Source organism: Eptesicus fuscus, chromosome 10 (assembly GCF_027574615.1).
Source record: "Eptesicus fuscus isolate TK198812 chromosome 10, DD_ASM_mEF_20220401, whole genome shotgun sequence".
Lineage (NCBI taxonomy): Eukaryota > Metazoa > Chordata > Mammalia > Chiroptera > Vespertilionidae > Eptesicus > Eptesicus fuscus.
This window is the reverse complement of record NC_072482.1, coordinates 59,595,330-59,614,126: the sequence shown is the minus strand read 5'-3', so window position 1 is coordinate 59,614,126 and position 18,797 is coordinate 59,595,330. Positions and strand designations below refer to the sequence as shown.

At 50.5% G+C, this 18,797-nt stretch overlaps 1 protein-coding gene across 1 annotated transcript in view; it reads left to right on the top strand.

Moving 5' to 3' along the window:
• The window catches only part of SCML4 (Scm polycomb group protein like 4), a 41,197-nt gene extending 24,908 nt beyond the window's left edge, over positions 1-16,289 (top strand). Inside the window, exons 5-7 of the mRNA XM_054722381.1 lie at positions 4,890-5,177; positions 13,158-13,303; positions 16,158-16,289. Of these exons, the coding sequence (XP_054578356.1) occupies positions 4,890-5,177; positions 13,158-13,303; positions 16,158-16,283 (560 nt within the window). The 3' untranslated portion in view covers positions 16,284-16,289. The remainder of the gene's footprint in view (positions 1-4,889; positions 5,178-13,157; positions 13,304-16,157) is intronic.
• Positions 16,290-18,797: the final 2,508 nt, after the last annotated feature.

The following is an 18,797-nucleotide window of genomic DNA, read 5'->3' as shown; positions in this document are numbered from 1 at the left end:
CATTAAAATTATGGCTGGCTTCTGTGCATCTCATTAGGGGGAGAAAGGATATAAATGCATGTAAATGGACCAGAGGGGAGTCATAGGTTGATTCTGAGGGCTGAGGGCTGAGGGAGCTGAACCTCGAGACAAGCTGAAAGAGAAAACCTGTACTGGCCAGAGACCACGTGAAGGGGAAATGTAATGGAAGCAAATGAAATGCTGAGCCTCAGAGGTGGTGTGGCCTGGTGCCCTTTGAACCGGGAAGGCTGGGACGAGAGGCCACCGAGGGCCCTCAGGGAAAACACCACGAGCTTATCTGAGCCAGAACGAGGAGGGGCGGGACTGCCCGAGAGAAGGAAATCTGCCAACCTCCCGCGGAGCCTCAGTGAAAGCCACTGAGGGCTGGGAGGGAAGCTGCAGGTCCTGCCACAGGAAGCCCTCGGAGGGAGGCCTCTCTGCCTCCCAGGCAGGCTCGGAGCAGGTGAGGGCACCGCTGGCGCCCAGAGGAGCGTGTGTGGCTGCCCGGTGGCAGAGTCACCCAAGGTAGGAGACAATGCCCCGTGTCCCTGATCGAGCAGGGGCGGCGCAGCTCTGCTGGGGGCTGGCTGCTGTTCCCTGGGGCCTCTCCCTCCTGCCCCTTCCTCTTTCTGCCTCTCTCCTTGCGGCCTCTTTCTTTGCATTTCAGAGCTTCCTGCTGCGCTCCTCAGGTGGTGGCACCAGGAGAAGCTGGGGCACAGTTGCTCCCAGCTGCCCGAGTGGCAGTGTTATCAGGCTGGCTGTAGTACTTGCTTTTCTATTCTGGTCTCCGGGCCAGAGGTCTGTGGGGCCATCTCTCAAGCAGCCTGGCCCAGCCTTCACACATGGAGCCCTCGGGACACGGACCTGGGGGGCGGGGGATGGGGGGTGACCTTCCTGCCAGCCTGGGCAGGGCTGTGTGGTCTGCTGGGCTGGGCAGACCTGCTGGCAACTGATCCCAAGAAGGCACGGGCTCAGCCTGGGGAAGGTGGCAGTGACGATGGTAGGAAGGGTTCAGCCTGTGCAGCTGCTCCTGCAATTGGGAGGTTATGACCCATGTGGGGAGATAAGGTGGGGAGAGGAGGGTGAGTGTGTGTGTGTGTGTGTGTGTGTGTGTGTGTGTGTGTAGAGAGAGAGGGGGGGGGGAGAGAGAGACAGAGAACAGAAAAAAATAGGAAAAGAACAGAAGAAAATAGTGTCTAAAGCTCTGGAATTTGGGGGTTATTATTGCATGAATAGGTGTTATTGAAGAATAATTTTGCAGATGGAGGTATTTTGCTCTTCAGGGCTTCATTTGGTTAGAGAATCCAAGTAAAGGGCCAGTTTAATTTTTTCAAGTCCAAGTTCATTTAACTGTGCAACGTTAGGTATCGTGTTCTAAATGACAAGGGTCAACGCCAGCTGAACTGAAATTCGGTCAGGAGAGCCTGTGGTTTTATACGTGGGGACCCCTTCCCCTCTCTGTGCTGCTCCTGCCGCTTTGTGGCTTTCTCTCTCTCTCTCTCTGGCTCTTGGTTTCTTCTTCTTGTCCATCCACCTCTTCCTGCTCGTCTTTGGAGGTTTTCTGGGTGCCACGCCTGACTCTCCCCCACCACAGCAGGAACGGGCTGCACCAGGCATCCTGGAAGCCTCTGCAGAGGCCTCTGTGGGGGAGGGGGAGCAGGGGGAGACCACACACTCCTGACCCTGGAGTTTGCTCCCCCAACAGAGAGGCTTAGGCACGCGTCAGGTTCAGAAGCAAGCAGGTATCCCTTGAGGCTTGAGTGGGCTTGACCTCTTCCAGAGTGTTCAGTAGCCTCACTAACCGGCAGGCTTCATACACAGCGGCTGCGGGAAACCGTGGTCCACAGATTAGCAATGGAAGTTCCCGACACTAAACCCTGAAAAGGTGGCAGGCTTCTTTGTGCATTGTGCATTTGCCTGTCCTTTTAGCAGGCTCGTGTGTCAGACAAATGCTGATCAAATGCTGATCATTCCTTTTTCTGGAGGAAAGATCCTTAGTCCCTAGGACAGAGGAGGGGGTGATAGAAGGGAAGTGCATAAAACACCTTTTGTTTGCCCTGCTTTGCTGAGCTGGTGGTCTCCTCTTGTTGAATGGGAGGTGCCAGGGTCACAAGACAGCTCATTTCTGACGAGAAGGGACTTTCTAAGAAGCCAGGAGACAAGGACCGTGAACGTGGTCTGCACGTGTCTGTGTGCAGGGGCTGGATCCCTGCGGGGCACTTGGGTTGGGCGATCCCAGGTCTGCTGGCCCCATCTGGTGTTCACTCACCAGTCAGCCACAAAACCGTTGGAAAAGTGTAGTTCTCTCTCCAAGTATAGATTTGGTGCTTCTTTGTCCCGGCTTTAAATCGTAGTTTTAGGTAACAAACAATTCATGTGTCCTACTTTATTAAAATTTTAAGCTACTAGAAGTTCTGCGTACCTGTAATGCATCTACCTCTGTGGGGGATGGCTTCACGGCTTGAACAGTGTAAAGGTTTCGAACAGCTAGAAGAGAGAAGGAAGGACCCTCCCCTGAAGCTTTTGGAGAGAGCCTGGCCCTGCAGACACCTTGATTGTAGGCTTCTAGCCTCCAGAACTGTGAGAGAACACGTTTCTGTTGTTTTAAGCCACCAAGTCACTGGTGATTTCTGCAGCCTCAGGAAACGAATACACCCAAGTCCCACCTAAACTCGTCCCCTGTCCCACCAGAGGGACGCAGGTAACACTGAGGGACATGCTGGGCTGGGTGTTCTGTGAAGGTCCTTTGCAGTCCCGAGGTTGGATGACGGCCTTCGTTGTATCAGTCAGGTATGATGTAAGCATCAGCGCCCCTCTTTATAAAGGCGGGGAAAGGCAGTTTTCATTGGGTTTGAGCAGACGCACCTCATCAGTTCTGAAGGGCACCCTGGTGTGTGCACCTGACCTTGATGTTCACTCCCAGAGCCACGGCTGGGGCTTGGTGGTGTCCCCGTGGTTGTCCACCAGCTGACTTCAGAATCACCGATTCAGCCTGTGCTGAGCAGAGGGCCAGTGCTCGATGCTCTCTCATGTCTGCTTGACTTTCTAATGAATTCATTTGGATCACAGCCCTTCGATCTCATCCATGGTTTCTAAACCAGTCACATTCTGTTCCCTTGTTTCCCATTTCCACACATTATCATAGGAGAACAATTTTCCACCTGCATCTGTAATTTCCAACTATAGTGCAGATTGGTGAGTTATCTCATTCTCTACCTTAGACTATCAGAATTCCATAGACATATTTAATTTGGATTTAAAATATTTAATAAACAGAATGTTTAAGTTCAATCTCTTTTTCATTACTTATCATTCATTTACATGAAGAATTTATATTTAAGCCTTTGTAGTCTGAATTTTAATACATATTCTGCTAAACTGGCCCAAATGCCTACTCAACAAATATTTATTGAGTGCCTTCTGAATGCCATGCACAGCATCTGCCCCTGGAGACACAAAAAGGATTAGCGTCCCACACTATGAGAACTCGCCTGTAAAGGGAATGTAACGACAGTTTTACCACTCACTGGCCTACAATGATGCTGGCTCAGAGTAGGTGCTCAATAAATGTTTAGTATTTCTCCTTCTCACTCCATTCACGAAGCAGCCTCACACATAGCTCTGTGGCCTGGTCCCTTTTAGAATCTTCCTGCTGATGTCTTCTGACCCAGAGGGAAGAGATGCAATATAGTCCATCCAGGCGAAGGTGCCGAGTTCTAGGTTTCGAAGACACCTTGCAGCCCTCCATTCGCCACAAAGGGTGAGACACAGGGCACGCACACCCTTAGGCTGCTCGGCTTGCGCATGTCCCAGCAGCCAAAGTGTTCGTCGGGCTTGATTGTACAACACTCTCAAGAAGGTGTTCACACCTAACACTGGGCTTCTGCCATGACTTTTAGAAACAGCTTTATTGAGATGTAATTCATACATCACACAATTCACTCATTTAAAGTGTTCGTTCAACTCAATGGTTCTTAGTATATTCGCAGATATAGGCAGGCGCCACCCCAATTGTAGGACATTTTCAATACCTCAAAAACCACATACCCTTTAGCTAGCATCCTCTATCCCCTCAACCTCCATGCCCAAGGCGACCACTAACCCACTTTTTGTCTCTATGAATTTGCCTCTCCTGGACATTTCACAGAAGTGGCACCACCTGATATGCAGCCTTTTGTGGCTGGCTTCTTTCATGTAGCATGTTTTAAGGCTCACCCCCTGTAGCTACATCAGTCCTTCGTTTCTTTTTATGCCTGAGTAATATTCTGTTGTGTGGATATACCACATTTTGTTTCATCAGTCACCAGCTGATAGCCATTTGGTTTGTTTTGGCAATTATGAATACTTTTCTGTCAACGTTCACGCACAGATTTTTGTGTGAATATTTCTCTTGGTATATATCTAGGAGTGCAATTGCAGGGTCCTATGATAGCTCTATTTTATCCATTTGAGGAAAAGCCAGACTGTTTTCCAAAGAGGCTACACCATTTTACATCCCCGCCCGCAGTGTCTGAGGGGTCCAGTTTCCCAGCATTGCCAGGATGGGGGGCCAGAGAAGAGAGTGCAGGGGGATTCAGACGAGCCCCTGAACACTGCCAGAGGGGCCGGGCCATGGAGGGGGAAGACTTTTGTTTGACTTTTATTTCCAAGTCACCCATCACCAAGATCATTACTTTTCCCGAGGACACACCTCCCATGCCGAGGAGAATATGCTTTGTTGGGGAGGAGGGCGTCTCTGCCGGGAGGTGAGCTATTTGGGATTGTGCCCAGGGGCCCATCTCTGAGCTCACAGCCGGCCGCCCCGCTGCTGGGGATGGTTCGCCCAGGCGGAGGCCAGGCTCCCGGGAACCGCGCTCTGATCGCCGCCTCTCTCCCTGCTTTCCGCTTAGCCAAGACCTTCGCCACCGCAGAGTGCCGCCTGGCGACCGCCGCGGGCATGAGCCGCTACAGCCTGGACCCCTCCGCCCCCGCCTTCAGCCACCGGGGCTCCGTGCCCCCCGCCCCCTCGCTGTACTGCAAGAGGCAGAACTCCGGAGACGGCCACCTCGGGGGCGGCCCCGCGGCCGGCGGCCCCCGCACCAGCCCCCTGTCCTCCGGAGGCCCCTCGGCACCAGGGCTGAGGCCCCCAGGCTGCAGCCCCAAGAGGAATGGGACCTCTCTGGAAGCAAACAGATGCGGTAACGTAATGCAAGCCTGGGCCCCCCTGGGCCTCTCCCTCCTGGGCCGGTGGGACCACCGCAGATGGGGGAGGAGGGGACCCTGGCGGTTTGAACGTGGGAACACTGGGAAATCCCAAGTTTCCATAAGTCCCCTCCTGAATGTCTGTTCTTGAACACAGCTGAGGTCAGGCTGTGAGGATAAGCACAGGAAATGATGTGTTAGAGTAGGCGAGGCTGTAGGAGTTAGCAGGCTCCAAAATTACGGTGGCTCGAGTACCATAGAAGTTTATTTTTTTGTTCAGGAGACTAAGGCGGGTGTTCCTAGTTGGTGGGTGCATCCCTAGGGGCCCAGGCTCCGTTCCGTTTGTGGCTCTACTACCCCCAGGCCCCGAGCCCCAAGCACCCAGCGGTGGAGAGGGCAGGAGCAGGTGGAGCAGCACAGCCTCCCTGGAGCCTGGGCTGGTCACATCCCTCCCGCTCCCACGTCTTTGGCAGGAGCGGGCCATTTGGCCACACGTCCCTCTCGGGGGGTCTGAGAGGCGTGGACTAGCTCTGTGCCGGAGCCAGATGTTAGTAAAGAGTTTTGTCTTGCGTGGTGGGTGACACCGGCGGCTACAAATAGATGGGCGGAACCAGAGATCAGCCAAATGCCCACAGCACTGGTTGTGACTCCACTTCTGTCTCACCGTTACAGGTGGTTTGTTGTGATGCAAAGTACAAAAGTGCCGTCATTCTAGGGATAGCTGAGCGTCCATTCTGGTGTGTGTGTGTGTGTGTGTGTGTGTGTGTGTGGTGTGTGTGCTTTTTAAATCATTTTCAAACTCCTGTATTTCGTTAGCGGATAGAAGCTATAGAGCACAGTGGATAATCGCGTGGACTGGGAGCCGGATGACCTGGCCGGGACCCTGGATCTGCCGCTTTCTCTTTAGCAAGTCTGACCTTTGGCACGTCTGAGCTTCTCTGTGCCTCCGTTTCCTCACCTGTAAAATTGGAGTAATAATAGTAGCACCTACCTCATAGGTTTGTTGGGAGGATTAAATGAGTTCATGTGTGTATTTAGCACAAGGCCTAGCCCAAAGTAAGAACTCAGTAAATGTTCGTAGTTGCAGATCACATGAACATACCCCTCAACAGCGCACAGCTCATCAACTCAGGGGCTGAGAACTGCTGAGGAAGGAGGCGTAGGCCAAGGAGGCAGAGTCTTCATCCTGCCCCTCCGGAGCCTCCCAGGGGCTGGCGGTCTTCCTTAGCAAGCCACGTTTCTGTCCTGAGCCTTGGCTCTCTCCGCCAGCAGCCCTGAGAAGCCACAGCAATGAGCACTTTGCGGGATCCAAGGTGCTCCGCATACTCCCCTCAGCGAGCCTCACCCATCCCAGCCGAGCCTCTGCTGGCCGAGGATGGAGAGGGAAGCAGGGGCCCCGTGGCGGGGAGGCAGTCCTGAGGGCATAGCACAGACCCCCTCAGCCAGGCTGGCGGCTTTGGCCAAATGTAGAGTCACCTGTAGGCCACTCCCCAACACTGTCACTCAGGGCCATTGGCCAGGAAGAAGATTCCAAAAGCGAGGGACGCTGTTCCATCTGATCTCTAAGAACAAGAGAAGGGAACAAGATCGGGCACAAACCAATGTCTTAAAGTAAACGAGGGGGCAGCATTTATTTCCCAGGTTTATCCCCAGAGTTCAAGTGACACCTGGCATATAGTAGGTGTTCAATAAACGCTCACTGTACCTGCCCCCTGCTGCCGTGGTGCCCAGAGCCCTCATGTTGCTCCTGGCTGTCAAAACCCTCATTCCTGTGTCCCTCTGGCCTTCACATGTCTCTTCTCTCAACCTCTTCTCCTCAACCCAACTCCCACTTGCTCAGGGTGGTGATCACAGGATACCACCTGGTTGAATTGACTCATAACCCTAAGAGTGCTGCCTCTAGTTGGTGAAACCTCAGGCCCTGTGTCGTAAGTGTAGGATTCCAAGCAGTAGGAGGAAGACACGATTTGGGTAGAGAGAACCATCACTTGCTGTAGAGTTGTCTGCCCCGTCCCAGTCCATCTGGTCCCCCTGGATGAGGAGACCCAGGGCCTGTCAGAGGGGTCTCAAGGGAGCTCAGCTCCCAAGTCCCTTGCTGCCTCTTTCCCGTGGACCCTTGAGATGTCCTCTCACCCCAGTTTCAACCATCCTCCTGTCCTTTATTTTGATCTCCACCAGCCTTTTGTTCTCCTGGAATTAGACCGGGATCCGCTCTCTGGGTAATCTGCCAGAGGCAGGGCCAGCTCTGAGGAAGCCCTCTCTATCGGAACCCCGGCTGTACCCAGGAGAGCCCCCCTCGCTCAGGACTCCTGCCTCCCAGGGTTTTGGGGAGGTCAGAGAAATAGCCCTCCAGTTCCCACTGCCTTCCATTCCAAGCAAACCACTAACTATATCCTGAATATCGAAGGTCTCTTTTACAACTTAGAAATATTAGTGAGAACTTTGCCTGATACCCTGAAAATTAGAGTTGTTCATAGTCAGCAGATGCCCTAGGGCTGTGGGATGTTCAGAAACACACAGCCGCCAGCCTCCCTGGAGCAAAGCTGCTGCAGGATTAACAGCTGAGATTCATGGCCGAGCCTCTGTGACACACTGCAGAAAATGAAATTATTTACCCTTTGTGGGTGCATTAACTCTTTAATGCTCCAAAAATCCCTTTTACTCAGTGCTTCCTTCAGGGTGCGAAATGGAACCACAGATACCAGAAAGAGCTAGCCAGCCATACACACTCTCAGCATCCAGATGAAGGAAGGGGGCAGGGAGGGTTAGGGAACAGAGGGCAGTGCTAGCATCTCTGGCCTGAGGTTTCCACTTCTGCTTACATCTCATTGTCCAGAATTTAGTCACATGGCCTTGAGCTGCAAGGGAAGCTGGGAAATATAGTTTCAATTCCAAGCAACCATGGTCCCAGCTGGAAATCAGGGCTTCTATTACAAAGGAAGAAACAGAAAAAAAGCTATTGGCTAGGCCAGTGGTCGGCAAACTCATTAGTCAACAGAGCCAAATATCAACAGTACAACGATGGAAATTTCTTTTGAGAGCCAAATTTTTAAAACTTAAACTATATAGGTAAGTACATTGTTATTAACTTAATTAGGGTACTCCTAAGCTGGCCTTTGCTAAAAACTCAAGGGGCCAAAAAGCCGCATGTGGCTCGTGAGCCGCAGTTTGCCGACCACTGGGCTAGGCAAGTGGCAGCCTCAGCCACACCCCACGATTAGATGTGTTCCTTCTCTCCTGCTTCCTCCACTGGCACTTTGTTTCCTCGCCTCTAGTACTTCCTCTCTCCAGTCCCATGGTAGGAGCCAGACCCTCCGCTTTGTGAGGTTTCTCACTCGTATTTGTCTCCTCTGCAGCCCCAGAAGAGGGGCCTGCTTGTTTGAGGCATATGCTAAATTTCTATTTATTGAGCAACTAACCCTTAGAGGTTCTAGGGAAGGGGAGAGGGGATGGGAGCAGACAGGACTCCTGCACCCCAATCTCTTTAATCGGGGCCTCTTTGTATTTGCAGAGTGGGGCTTTACATATGCTTTGCTTGAACGTAATTTGCACAGCTAAACATATTTGGAAACCACGGAAATAAACCATGCGGGATTGAGTGGCAGTGTATTAAAGTAGAGAGAAAACTATTGGCCGCCATACCCATTTGTCACCTGGCTGCCTGCTGGGGGCCCTCTGGAGGGCCATTAGTTTTCCCTGCGCCCAAGGAACTGCTCAATATTGCTCTGAAATAGCATCCCCAGTGAAAGCAGTTGGTATGAAGGAACCATGCCCCTTTAAGAGGGTTTGACCCAAGTCATAAACCTTGGAAGGAACCTAGCAATGGATTTCCCCCCCCCCATGGTGCTAATCAAAATGGATTAAAACCACAGAGGCCAGAACACTGCATGAGGCTGCAGGCAGGGGAGTGGATATGGATGGCGTGACAAACCTGCAAGCCTTCCCTCTCATGTGAACACTTACCCTGGCCACCTGCTGTCTCGATATATCACACCTGTCACCTCTGTCAGTGGACTCAGAAGGGATGTCATCACAGGACACATTTACCTGTTGTTTTTTGCTGATACTCAGGTGAAAACTCAAGAGCTCTCTCCTGTCTCTCCTCCAGGACATAATCACTGAGAGCCGTAAGGAGGCTGCAGACAACAGAAGCGTCCTGACTCTTGCCTTTAACAGGACGTGCTGTAGAATTCCCAAACATAACTTCACGTCCAGGTTTCAGAATCAAGAAACAAAGGAAATCAGACATTGTTATTAGCACCCAAATGCTTCCCATGAGTTGGAGTTTGCTTTCGTAGTGTATGGCATCCGGGTGATGGACAGAGACAATTCAGCCAGAAAAAGGATGGGAACAGCACCGTATGTGATGTGGGTGGATGGCTGAAGGCATGGCAAGGGTCTGTTCATTCTGGGGAGAAGAGTTGCGCCCGCTAAGACTTAGAGAGATGCCAGCAGAAACTTACTGAGCACAACATGCCAGGGGATCGTCTCGGGTCTAAGGATGGAGCTGACAGGGTGCAGCTCCAGAGACAAACAGAACAATCGCACACACTTAATCACAACTGTGACTTGCCCCACAGGACAAGTATGGATGCTATGAGAGAGTCAGGTAGTGAGGGGTTGCTGGGCCTCCTCTGGGGAGTCAGGAAAGGCTTCCCGGAGAGGTGACTGTGGAGCCAGCTGGAAGGGGAAGCAGGAGTTGGCCGGGAGGGGCAGTGGGGAGAAGGGGTGAGATCAAGTTGCTTGCCCAGAGGTCACAGTGGTGGCAGAGAATGAGTCAGCCCTGCTAGGCCTCCCTTCAAGCCTATGGCCTCTCGTCTCTAGAGGCATCCTCTCTTCTCATACAGGCATGGCAGCTGGTATTGAAGGAATAAAAGAAAAACTTGATTAAAATCTAAGAATTGGGCAGGCCCTCTTCGGCCTCCCATCTCCCTCACCTCATAGGGAAGACTATTGTAATAGAAGCAATGAAAGACAACACTTTTAAGTTGCCTGATGCTGCCCAGATTGCGGGCTAACCTGCCACCTTGTGCACTGCATGCCTTGTTTCTAGGAAGGGTGCATTGTACGGAGCAGGTGAGGAGGAGGAGCTGAGGACAGATCTACCCTCCCCATTGCCTTCACCCTGTCTCCTCCCAGCCCAGCTCTAGCTGGGGGGCTACGGGGATCTACAGGCAGCCCGAGGAAGGGCACCATAGTTCCCTTTTGGGCACTGATGGGCGTTCCTTCAGATGCTTCTTACCTGGCTCCAGCCCAAAGCTACACATTCACTTGATTCTTACAATATTCCTGAGAAACAAGTTGAAGAAACAGAGGCCCATAGAGAATGATCAGGGCCAGGAAAGGGACCAGGAGCCTGGCTGTTGGTTCTTCATCCCATGGGCTTTGCACATGGACACAGATGAAGGTCTCAGATGCGTGGGAGGCTAACCCGTGAATGTTGCTCAGGGCAGCCTGTGGTGTAAAGGGGCTATGCAGTGTCTCAGGTGGAAGGGACCTTCGAGGTCCTTCCCAGCTCCCTTATTTCACACCCGAGAGGCACAAAGATGCTCACGTAGCTGGTGGGCGGTAGGGATTTCTGACTCTAAGCTCATTGCTCCTTCCCTTCTTCTCGTGACCCCATTGTTAGCTAAGAAATTTTCTCTGACTTATGAATGCACAAAAGGAAATGGTGCATGTGCTTGTGGGTGTGTGTGAGGCAGGAGAGACTCGGAGGTAGCAGTACAAGTGCTTGGCTGTGAGAATGCCGGGATTGATTTTAACCCTGATTCATAGTCATTCTACTCCTGGGGAATGTGAGTTCCGCTTTAGAAATGACAACAGCCATCTTTAATTACACATGCGTTCACAGCCGGGTTTCACGTTCCCATCTCCAGCAGCCCAGGGAATGGACAGGACCCCGCACAGTGGCCTCTGTGCTGGAGAATGCCGCCTCCCTAAAGGCCCCGGGCGAGCACTTTACGCGCTCTGTTCTTTTAGGAGCAGGATTTTTTTCACGTCCTTCACATCTTACCACTGTCCAGTCACATCTGCCTGGCCATACCCGTCCGTCTTCCTGACACGTTCACAGCGCTGGAGGGGCTGGCGTATCTGTTATCTCTGCGAGCAGAGGCCACTGCAAAGGCTTTACAAACCTGCTACCGGAAAGTTCCATTTCTCTTCCTTCTAGAGGGAGTCCATGTGCTTTGGAACTTGAGCAACTCCAGGGGTGTGACAGGCTTCCTGCTGCTCTCTGTCTTGTGTGACTAAAGGCCCCTCTGAGAGGCTCCCAGGCCTGGCTGCAGCCCTTCCAGCCTGGAAAAGTGAAAAATGCCCGCAGTGAGCAGCAGGCGCCAGGAGGGGGCCACTCTCCCTCCAGGGCCATCACCTGGCGCACCTCACCTCCTCGTAAAGACACACACCTCCCTTGCTCAGCCCTGTTCCCTGGCCTTGCTCAGAGGAACTCAGGCTCCCACGCATGAGGCTGTGAGTCGGCCTGGAATTTTTTCTTTCTATCAGATACAGGAAATTAGATTTGCCCTCTGCTCTGATCACTCTAAAATCATTCTTGGCACCGTAGACTTCCAGCCTTTGTAATCAGAGCATCTATTATCACCCTGACTAATGCCGAAGCTCCGACGGGGCGGGATCCAGAGGCAAACGCGATTCCGTGATGCCTCGTCCCCATGTTGAGTGCAGATGTCTTTAAAGGCTGTGGCGTCATCTCTAATAAGCACACATCTGCATGCAGATGGCTCCAGGGGGCAGCGACAGTTTCCCCGGCAAAAGTGCCCATGCCAGACAACCTTTAGGGGCCTCTTCCAGGTGCAACAAGGAAAAGGCAGGGAAATGTCAAAGAAAACCCAATTCTCAGCCACACCATTACGCTGTGAGGCTGTGCTTTTCTCGAGCACCGTACAATGTGGAGGGAAGAAGGGACAGCAGAGAACCGCTGCACCCTGAGGCTGGAGAAGGGGAACAGAGCGAAGGCTCCCCCACTTCTAATATAGGATTATTCTGTGGGAAAGCGGCCTCACCATTCAGAGCCTCAGCTTTTTTTCTGGCCTGAAAATGGGATTAAGGATTACCCACCCAAGGCTCTTGTATAAGTTATTTACACTGTTTCTGCCAAAGGTATTGAATCATTTTACATTGATTGACCCAGTGTTTACAAATATATACTTAGAGCAACGGAGAAGCCAATGATTACAGACCCCGTAATGAGAGGACACCGTTTCCCACCGAACATTTTGCCCAGGACCTGGTAAAGAAGAGACAGATGCTCAGTAGATGTTTTGGAATGAATGGGGGGAGGGGAAGATGAAAAAGATCATCCTCAAGAATTAAAATATAACTGGAGCTTGCAGACAAGTATGTGCATAATTGTAATGCGAGGCAAAATGGAAAGCATCTTTTTTAAAAAAATATTTTTTTTATTGATTTCAGAGAGGAAGGGAGAGGGAGAGAGATAGAAACATCAATGATGAGAGAGAATCATTGATCGGCTGCCTCCTGCACGCCCTCCACTGGGGATCAGGCCAGCAACCCAGGCATGTGCCCTGACCGGAAATCGAACCTCTTAGTTCATAGGTTGATGCTCAATCACTGAGCCACACTAGCCAGGCTGGAAAGCATCTTAAGAGAAGAACAAACAAAGATTTGGGGGTTCAAGGTGAAGGGAGGTGACGTTCAGATGGCAGGACACAGAAATGCTGCCCGGGAAGGGTCTCCCTGGGCGCTGATGCGGGTGGAGCCGCTGTGGGAAGGAGGAAGGGTAACTGTCTCCTGGACAGATGCCAAAGCCCCAGCTCAAGGTGGACAAGGGAAGCTGGAGGAACGCCGGGTCACAACCAGGGTGCAGCCACTCACAGCCTTGCTCTGTCACAGGAGGTCACTCAGGCCAGCACCTTGGACTTGAGGGCCAGGTGGGAGCAGGTAGGTGCTCAGGCCCTTGTCCTGGTGTCTAATGGTCTCGCTCTCCGTGCTCACCCATCCAGCCTCAAGCCCTTCTCCAGACGGGCAGGACGGCAGGCGGCCAAGGAGCAGGAACCCGTCCACCTGGACCGTGGAGGACGTGGTCCGGTTCGTGAAAGACGCTGACCCGCAGGCTCTGGGGCCTCACGTGGAGCTCTTCAGAAAGCATGTATGTGTGTGGTGGGCCCGGCCCTGGGGAGGTGGGTTGGGGAGGCATGGGAGGAGGGTGAGGTTCAGGGAGCTGGGGGCTGGGGGCGGTTCTGAACTAAGCTCTGGGGGCACCACTCAAGGAGGCCAGTTCTTCTCAGAGCACAATCACCACTTAGTTTGTTTTAGAGGGATATTTGTCCCATCGGTTCCATCATGTTGTCCTTTAACAGGAGTGCCTGTTTTCCTGCCCATCCATCCATCCATCCATCCATCCATCCATCCATCCATCCATCCGTGCATTCAACAAATATTTATAGCACACCTACGATATGCCAGGCAAACTATTAGTGCCTCGTCCTAAGCAGTTTGAGGGTTAAGTGAGAAGACGCACCCGAGTGTTCAGCGTGGTGCCTGGTTTGTAGATAGCCTTCAGTTAGCAGGCATTCTTATAATCATGTAGGAGATCCTCAAATGTGTAAAGGTGGGAAATGAAAAAAAAAAAAAGATAAGAATTCATACTTTACCTGCCAAGCTTACTATGTCAGTTTTCTATTGCTGTGATACTCAATTCCCACAAATATAGTAGCTTACAACAACACTTTTAAGAAAATTTAATTTATTGGTTAATAAGGTTATATAGGTCTCAATGGACAATGCTATAATACATCATCTGCATATTGTACTGTGTGTTCATTACCCAAAATCAAGTCTTATTTTGTTGCCAGATATTTGACCCCCTTGACCCTCTTCTTTCTCGCCCAACCAAGAACAACACAAATTTATCGCTTTACAGGTCACTGGGTCAGAAGTCTGGCAGGGGTCTCACTGGGCTGAGGTCAACGCCAGCAGGACTGACATCCTTTCTGGAGGTTCTCAGGAGAACCCGTTTCCTTGTGTTTTCCAGCATCTGTCTACCCTCATTTCTTAGCTTGTATCCCCTCATCCTCATCCTCAAAGACATAACATTAAGCAGGGTCCTCCTCAGGCTGCTGACTCTTTTGTTCTTCCTTTCTTCCACAATAAAGGACCCCGTCATTACATTGCTCCCCACTTCCCAGTGACCCAGGATACTCTCTATTATAGAGTCAGCTGATGGGCAGCCTTAGTTCCATCTGCGAACATAATTCCCCTTCGCCAGGTAACCTAGCATGTTCCCAGGTTTCAGGGATTAGGACATAGATGTCTTGGAGCGAGAAGAGGGAGCATTCTTCTGCCGACTACAGTTACCATTAATTTCCCCTGCCTGTCTCATTTTATTTGGTGTTTCTGTGGAGAAATCTTACTCTCAGATCTGGGGAGGATCCTTATCTAATCCAGCACTGACATTTATTAGGGATCGATTGGACCTCACCTAAAGTGGGCCTTCTGGGCAAGGACCACAGGGTGGGTTATGTTTAGACAGAGCTGGGTGGGAGGAGCCTGGCTGTGGTCTGGAGTGGTGGGAGGCGGTGAAAGTCTAGGGGGTAAAGAGAGGCTTTAGGCAATGAGGCCCCTGGGAAGGCCCACAGGTGAGATTGGCCCACTCTGCATTGTGCCAAGGACATGGAGAGTGAGGGACACAGAGTCAGCACTTCATCAGCACCTGGAGGGCTGGCTAGATGAAGGAGAGGGACTGGTGACCCTTGCACCGTTATATGAGTCCTGTAATTGTGCCTCCTCCCCAGCCCAGTGCCCCACATTTCTACCCTTTATTTCCAGTGCTCTGAAAATAGCACTAACGGTTAACGAGGAAGCCCAGCCCTACTAGGTCCATGAATTCAGCACGCATTCTGAAGGGTTCCCATTTTCAGAGACAAATGGGAGCAATGCCAGGACCTCAAGGGATGGGCATTCCTTTAGTAGTTCTTCGTGCTATACCTTGAGATAAAGCAGGTGCATTATGTAGTGGTATACCACCCAGCATTACTGACAGGGCCAAAAAAACACCCAAGTGCCCTCATAGGGTGTAATTAGCAATCTGGTGATCAGCTAAAGTTAGGTGGGCTTACCCAGAAAAGAAACAAGAGATTAGAGTGATGGATGGAAGTCAGGGCCTTATACCAGCACCTGGCAGGGGTCTCACGGCGCTGAGGTCAAGGTGCCGGCAGGGCTGACCTTCTTTCTGAGGCTCTCAGGAGAATCCGTCGCTCAGGAGAAACTAGTGGAAAGGGAACCACTAGTTTCAGGGTCTAATGGATGACACTTTGTCTTAGTCAGCTCGGGCTGCTCTAACAAAGTACCGTAGCCGGCTGGCTATGAACAATAGCAATTCACTTCTCAGTTCTGGAGACCAGAAGTCCGAGATCAGCCTGGTCTTCATCTGGTGAGAGCCCCTTCCCAGGTTGTAGATTGTCACCTTCTCATTGTGTAAGGACACTAATCCCATTCATGAGGACTTCACCATCGTGACCTAATTACCCCCAAAGTAACCACCTATTGGAGGTGAGGATTTCAACATGTGAGAACACTCAGTCCATTGCACACTTCTTGCTCATTTAGCCCTAGATTGGATGAGGAGATAGACATCATATGTGAGATATTGGGACCCCTGCTGGAGTTATGTTTAATTCCTTCAATCCTCATAAAGTGGGAATATGAAAGATCCACTGTATTAAATTTCCCCAGGGAGAGGAGCATATAACATTTTTGCTCTATCTTTTAAAGAAGATATTGTGTTGGGACTAAGAACATGTACCTAAGTACATCCGCATTCCCTTACCTCACCCCCTGACCACACTTCCACTGTAGCCACCACCTTACCTCACCCCCTGACCACATTCCCTTACCTCACCCCCTGACCACATTCCCTTACCTCACCCCCTGACCACACTTTCACTGTAGCCATCACTCTGACCATCTTCTGGGTTTCCTTTGTTCTGATCCCGTTCCACCAGGAGATTGACGGCAATGCTCTCTTGTTGCTGAAGAGTGACATGATCATGAAATACCTGGGCCTGAAGCTGGGACCTGCGCTGAAACTCTGCTACCATATTGACAAACTGAAGCAGGCCAAGTTCTGAAAGTTTCTAGAAGATAGAAGCAAAATCCAGACAGCAGATCTCAAGATCATCTCTGCCTTACCAACATCCAGCCACCATGGAAAAACAGATTCTCTTCTCAAAACAACAGGCACAAAGACGGGGTCTTTTTACAAAACTCCTTGCCTTTTCAAAAAGTCAACCTGGCCCATTTCAAAGGCTCTTTTGTGTTAATGATTTGCCAAAAAATTACAAAAATGCCTATTACCTGTAACATTCCTAATAGGTTGGTTGCCATCAGAGTGGGTCCTATTTGGACAATGAGAGAGTGGGGAACTGAGTGCTATCGCCCAAGGTGAACCCTGGAGGGTTCCACGGGAATGAAAAGAACCTTGGTCTCAATCTGCAGGCCTTGTGGCCACGCCCACCACAGCACCACCTGCCTTTGACTGTGACCCGGGGGCCTATCATTGTGAGCTTTGCTTGATTCAGCTCTGAAAGTTGTCTTTGGAGATAAATGCCTCCCCTTGCACTATCTGGAAAACTTGAATTCTTTTGCTCTCTGAAAGAGAAGAAGAAAACAACAAACCCTTTTCTATTCCCAGTGATCTGAAGTACTGTGTTATCCCACTAGAGGGCAGACTGCTAATGAGATTTCAGGACCCTCACTCCTGCAGGCTGATAATTCTGTCCTCAGTAGGAGGGTTAGGGCTTCTGTGAACAAGATCTAGCCTACACAGCATAGGGAATTTATTCCAAGGTCGGCACCACGAATTGCAAACTTGGGAAGACCTAATTACCTCCCAAAGTTAATTGGAAAGAAACCGTCTTCTAGAAGGTTCTAGTTCTTAGCCAATCATTATTACGGACTGATGCACAAGCAGCGAAGGCAAGAAATTGGAAGTTCATTCATCCCAGATGGGGCTTTGGAGTTTCTTCTCTTCCAGAATCCTTACTGAGGTGTCGATACGTTGGCCTGCCGAACAGTCTTAGTGACATTTAGCCATGGGTGTTTCTTTAAAAAAGAAGAAGAATGTCTCAGCTAAGCTTTGAAATGGGAGTGTTGGTTGCTAGTTACATTGCTGGATTATGTAGTTGTATCTGTGGCTAATTTTTCTAGTCCTTAACAAACACGCAGACATGCTATTATTGGGTTTAATTCCGTTTACAAATAGGTTTTCCTTCTTCGCTGTGGAGTAATAGAAAAAAATTGATTTTCTACCCCTTTGCAGCTGTGTCCAGGGAAGGACGATGCATCCACAATTTACTAGGCAGAAGGACAACTTTGTCTCCATGCTTCTTTTTATCCCTTTCCCTCTCTCTTTTTTTCCTTCCTCTTTCACTGAACAGAAAACATATCTTCAAAATGAATTCACCTTTGCCAGGGGCCTTTCCTCTTTCTTAAAAGATAAATAAATAAAAATCCATAGTTGGAGGTGAGGAGATGAAGACCAGACTTTGCCATCTGAAGGGTGAGGATCAAAAAGGACCTCAGGGTTTCCCTTGGCCCAAATACACATTAGAAAAGGCACGCCCACCTCCAGGAGGCAGCCTGAGCAGGGGTCTCGGCGGGAGAGTGGAACAGGCTGGGATTTCTGCCCCTCACCCCTCAGCCAGGTGCCCTTGTGCAGGACATGGCCTGCGCAAACCCCAAGGCAGCCCTGGGGAGCTTTGTGAATTGCTTCTTTAGAAATTGGTTAGAATTAGATGAAGATCCTAAGAAATACTCCATGCCGTGCTGTGAGAGGTCCGGAAACCCCACGACAACCCATGCTTCTCCACTGTTTCTGCTCAACCCTCTGGAACTCCTGGTGCCTCTTCCATCAACATATACCTCATTTAGAGACTTTCACAACTTCCCACCCACCCTCACTAGCACCCCCCTCACTACAAAAACATGAACACTGTGCCCCCAGATCGAAACCATCCCCAAACAACGTCAAAGGGATACTTTGGGCAGTTTTCAGGGGTGAGAGATGTGGCCATCTCAAGTCTAGGGGAAAAGTGGATCCATGTTCACGTGTAACTGCTCTCACGGAGGTGCTATCTCATTTCGCATTAAACTTTAAGCAGGACAGATTGCTGAAGCCATGATATTTAAGGTTTGACTTTTTAAAAATCTCAATACTCTTAAAATGAATGCTGCCATATCAGAGAGTAGCCCGGGGAGGAAATTCTCCCTTGCCTGTTTTTGCACTGGAATGCACTTAGCCGACCAAATCATTGTAGCAGTACTGCAATAATAATTAATTTTCACCCCTTTCAAAAATCTTGTCAAACCAGGCAGCCAAATAGCTTAGCAAATGTAAAACATGCCAGGCCATTTCCTCTAAACAGACCTTAAAGAGTCGGGCCGTGTGCGTCGCTCTTGTCTGAATGTGAGCTTATTTGGGGCCCCACACTTGCACAGATGTTGTAGTTGTTATGCCACTGTCGTAGCTTTGCTTCAGGTTGTGACGAATAATGCTATAGTTTTGTGTGTCTCCAAATTAGAGAGAGAGTGTGTGTTCATGTTCTAAATATTTTCAATTATACTTTTCTTTAAACACTTTTTAA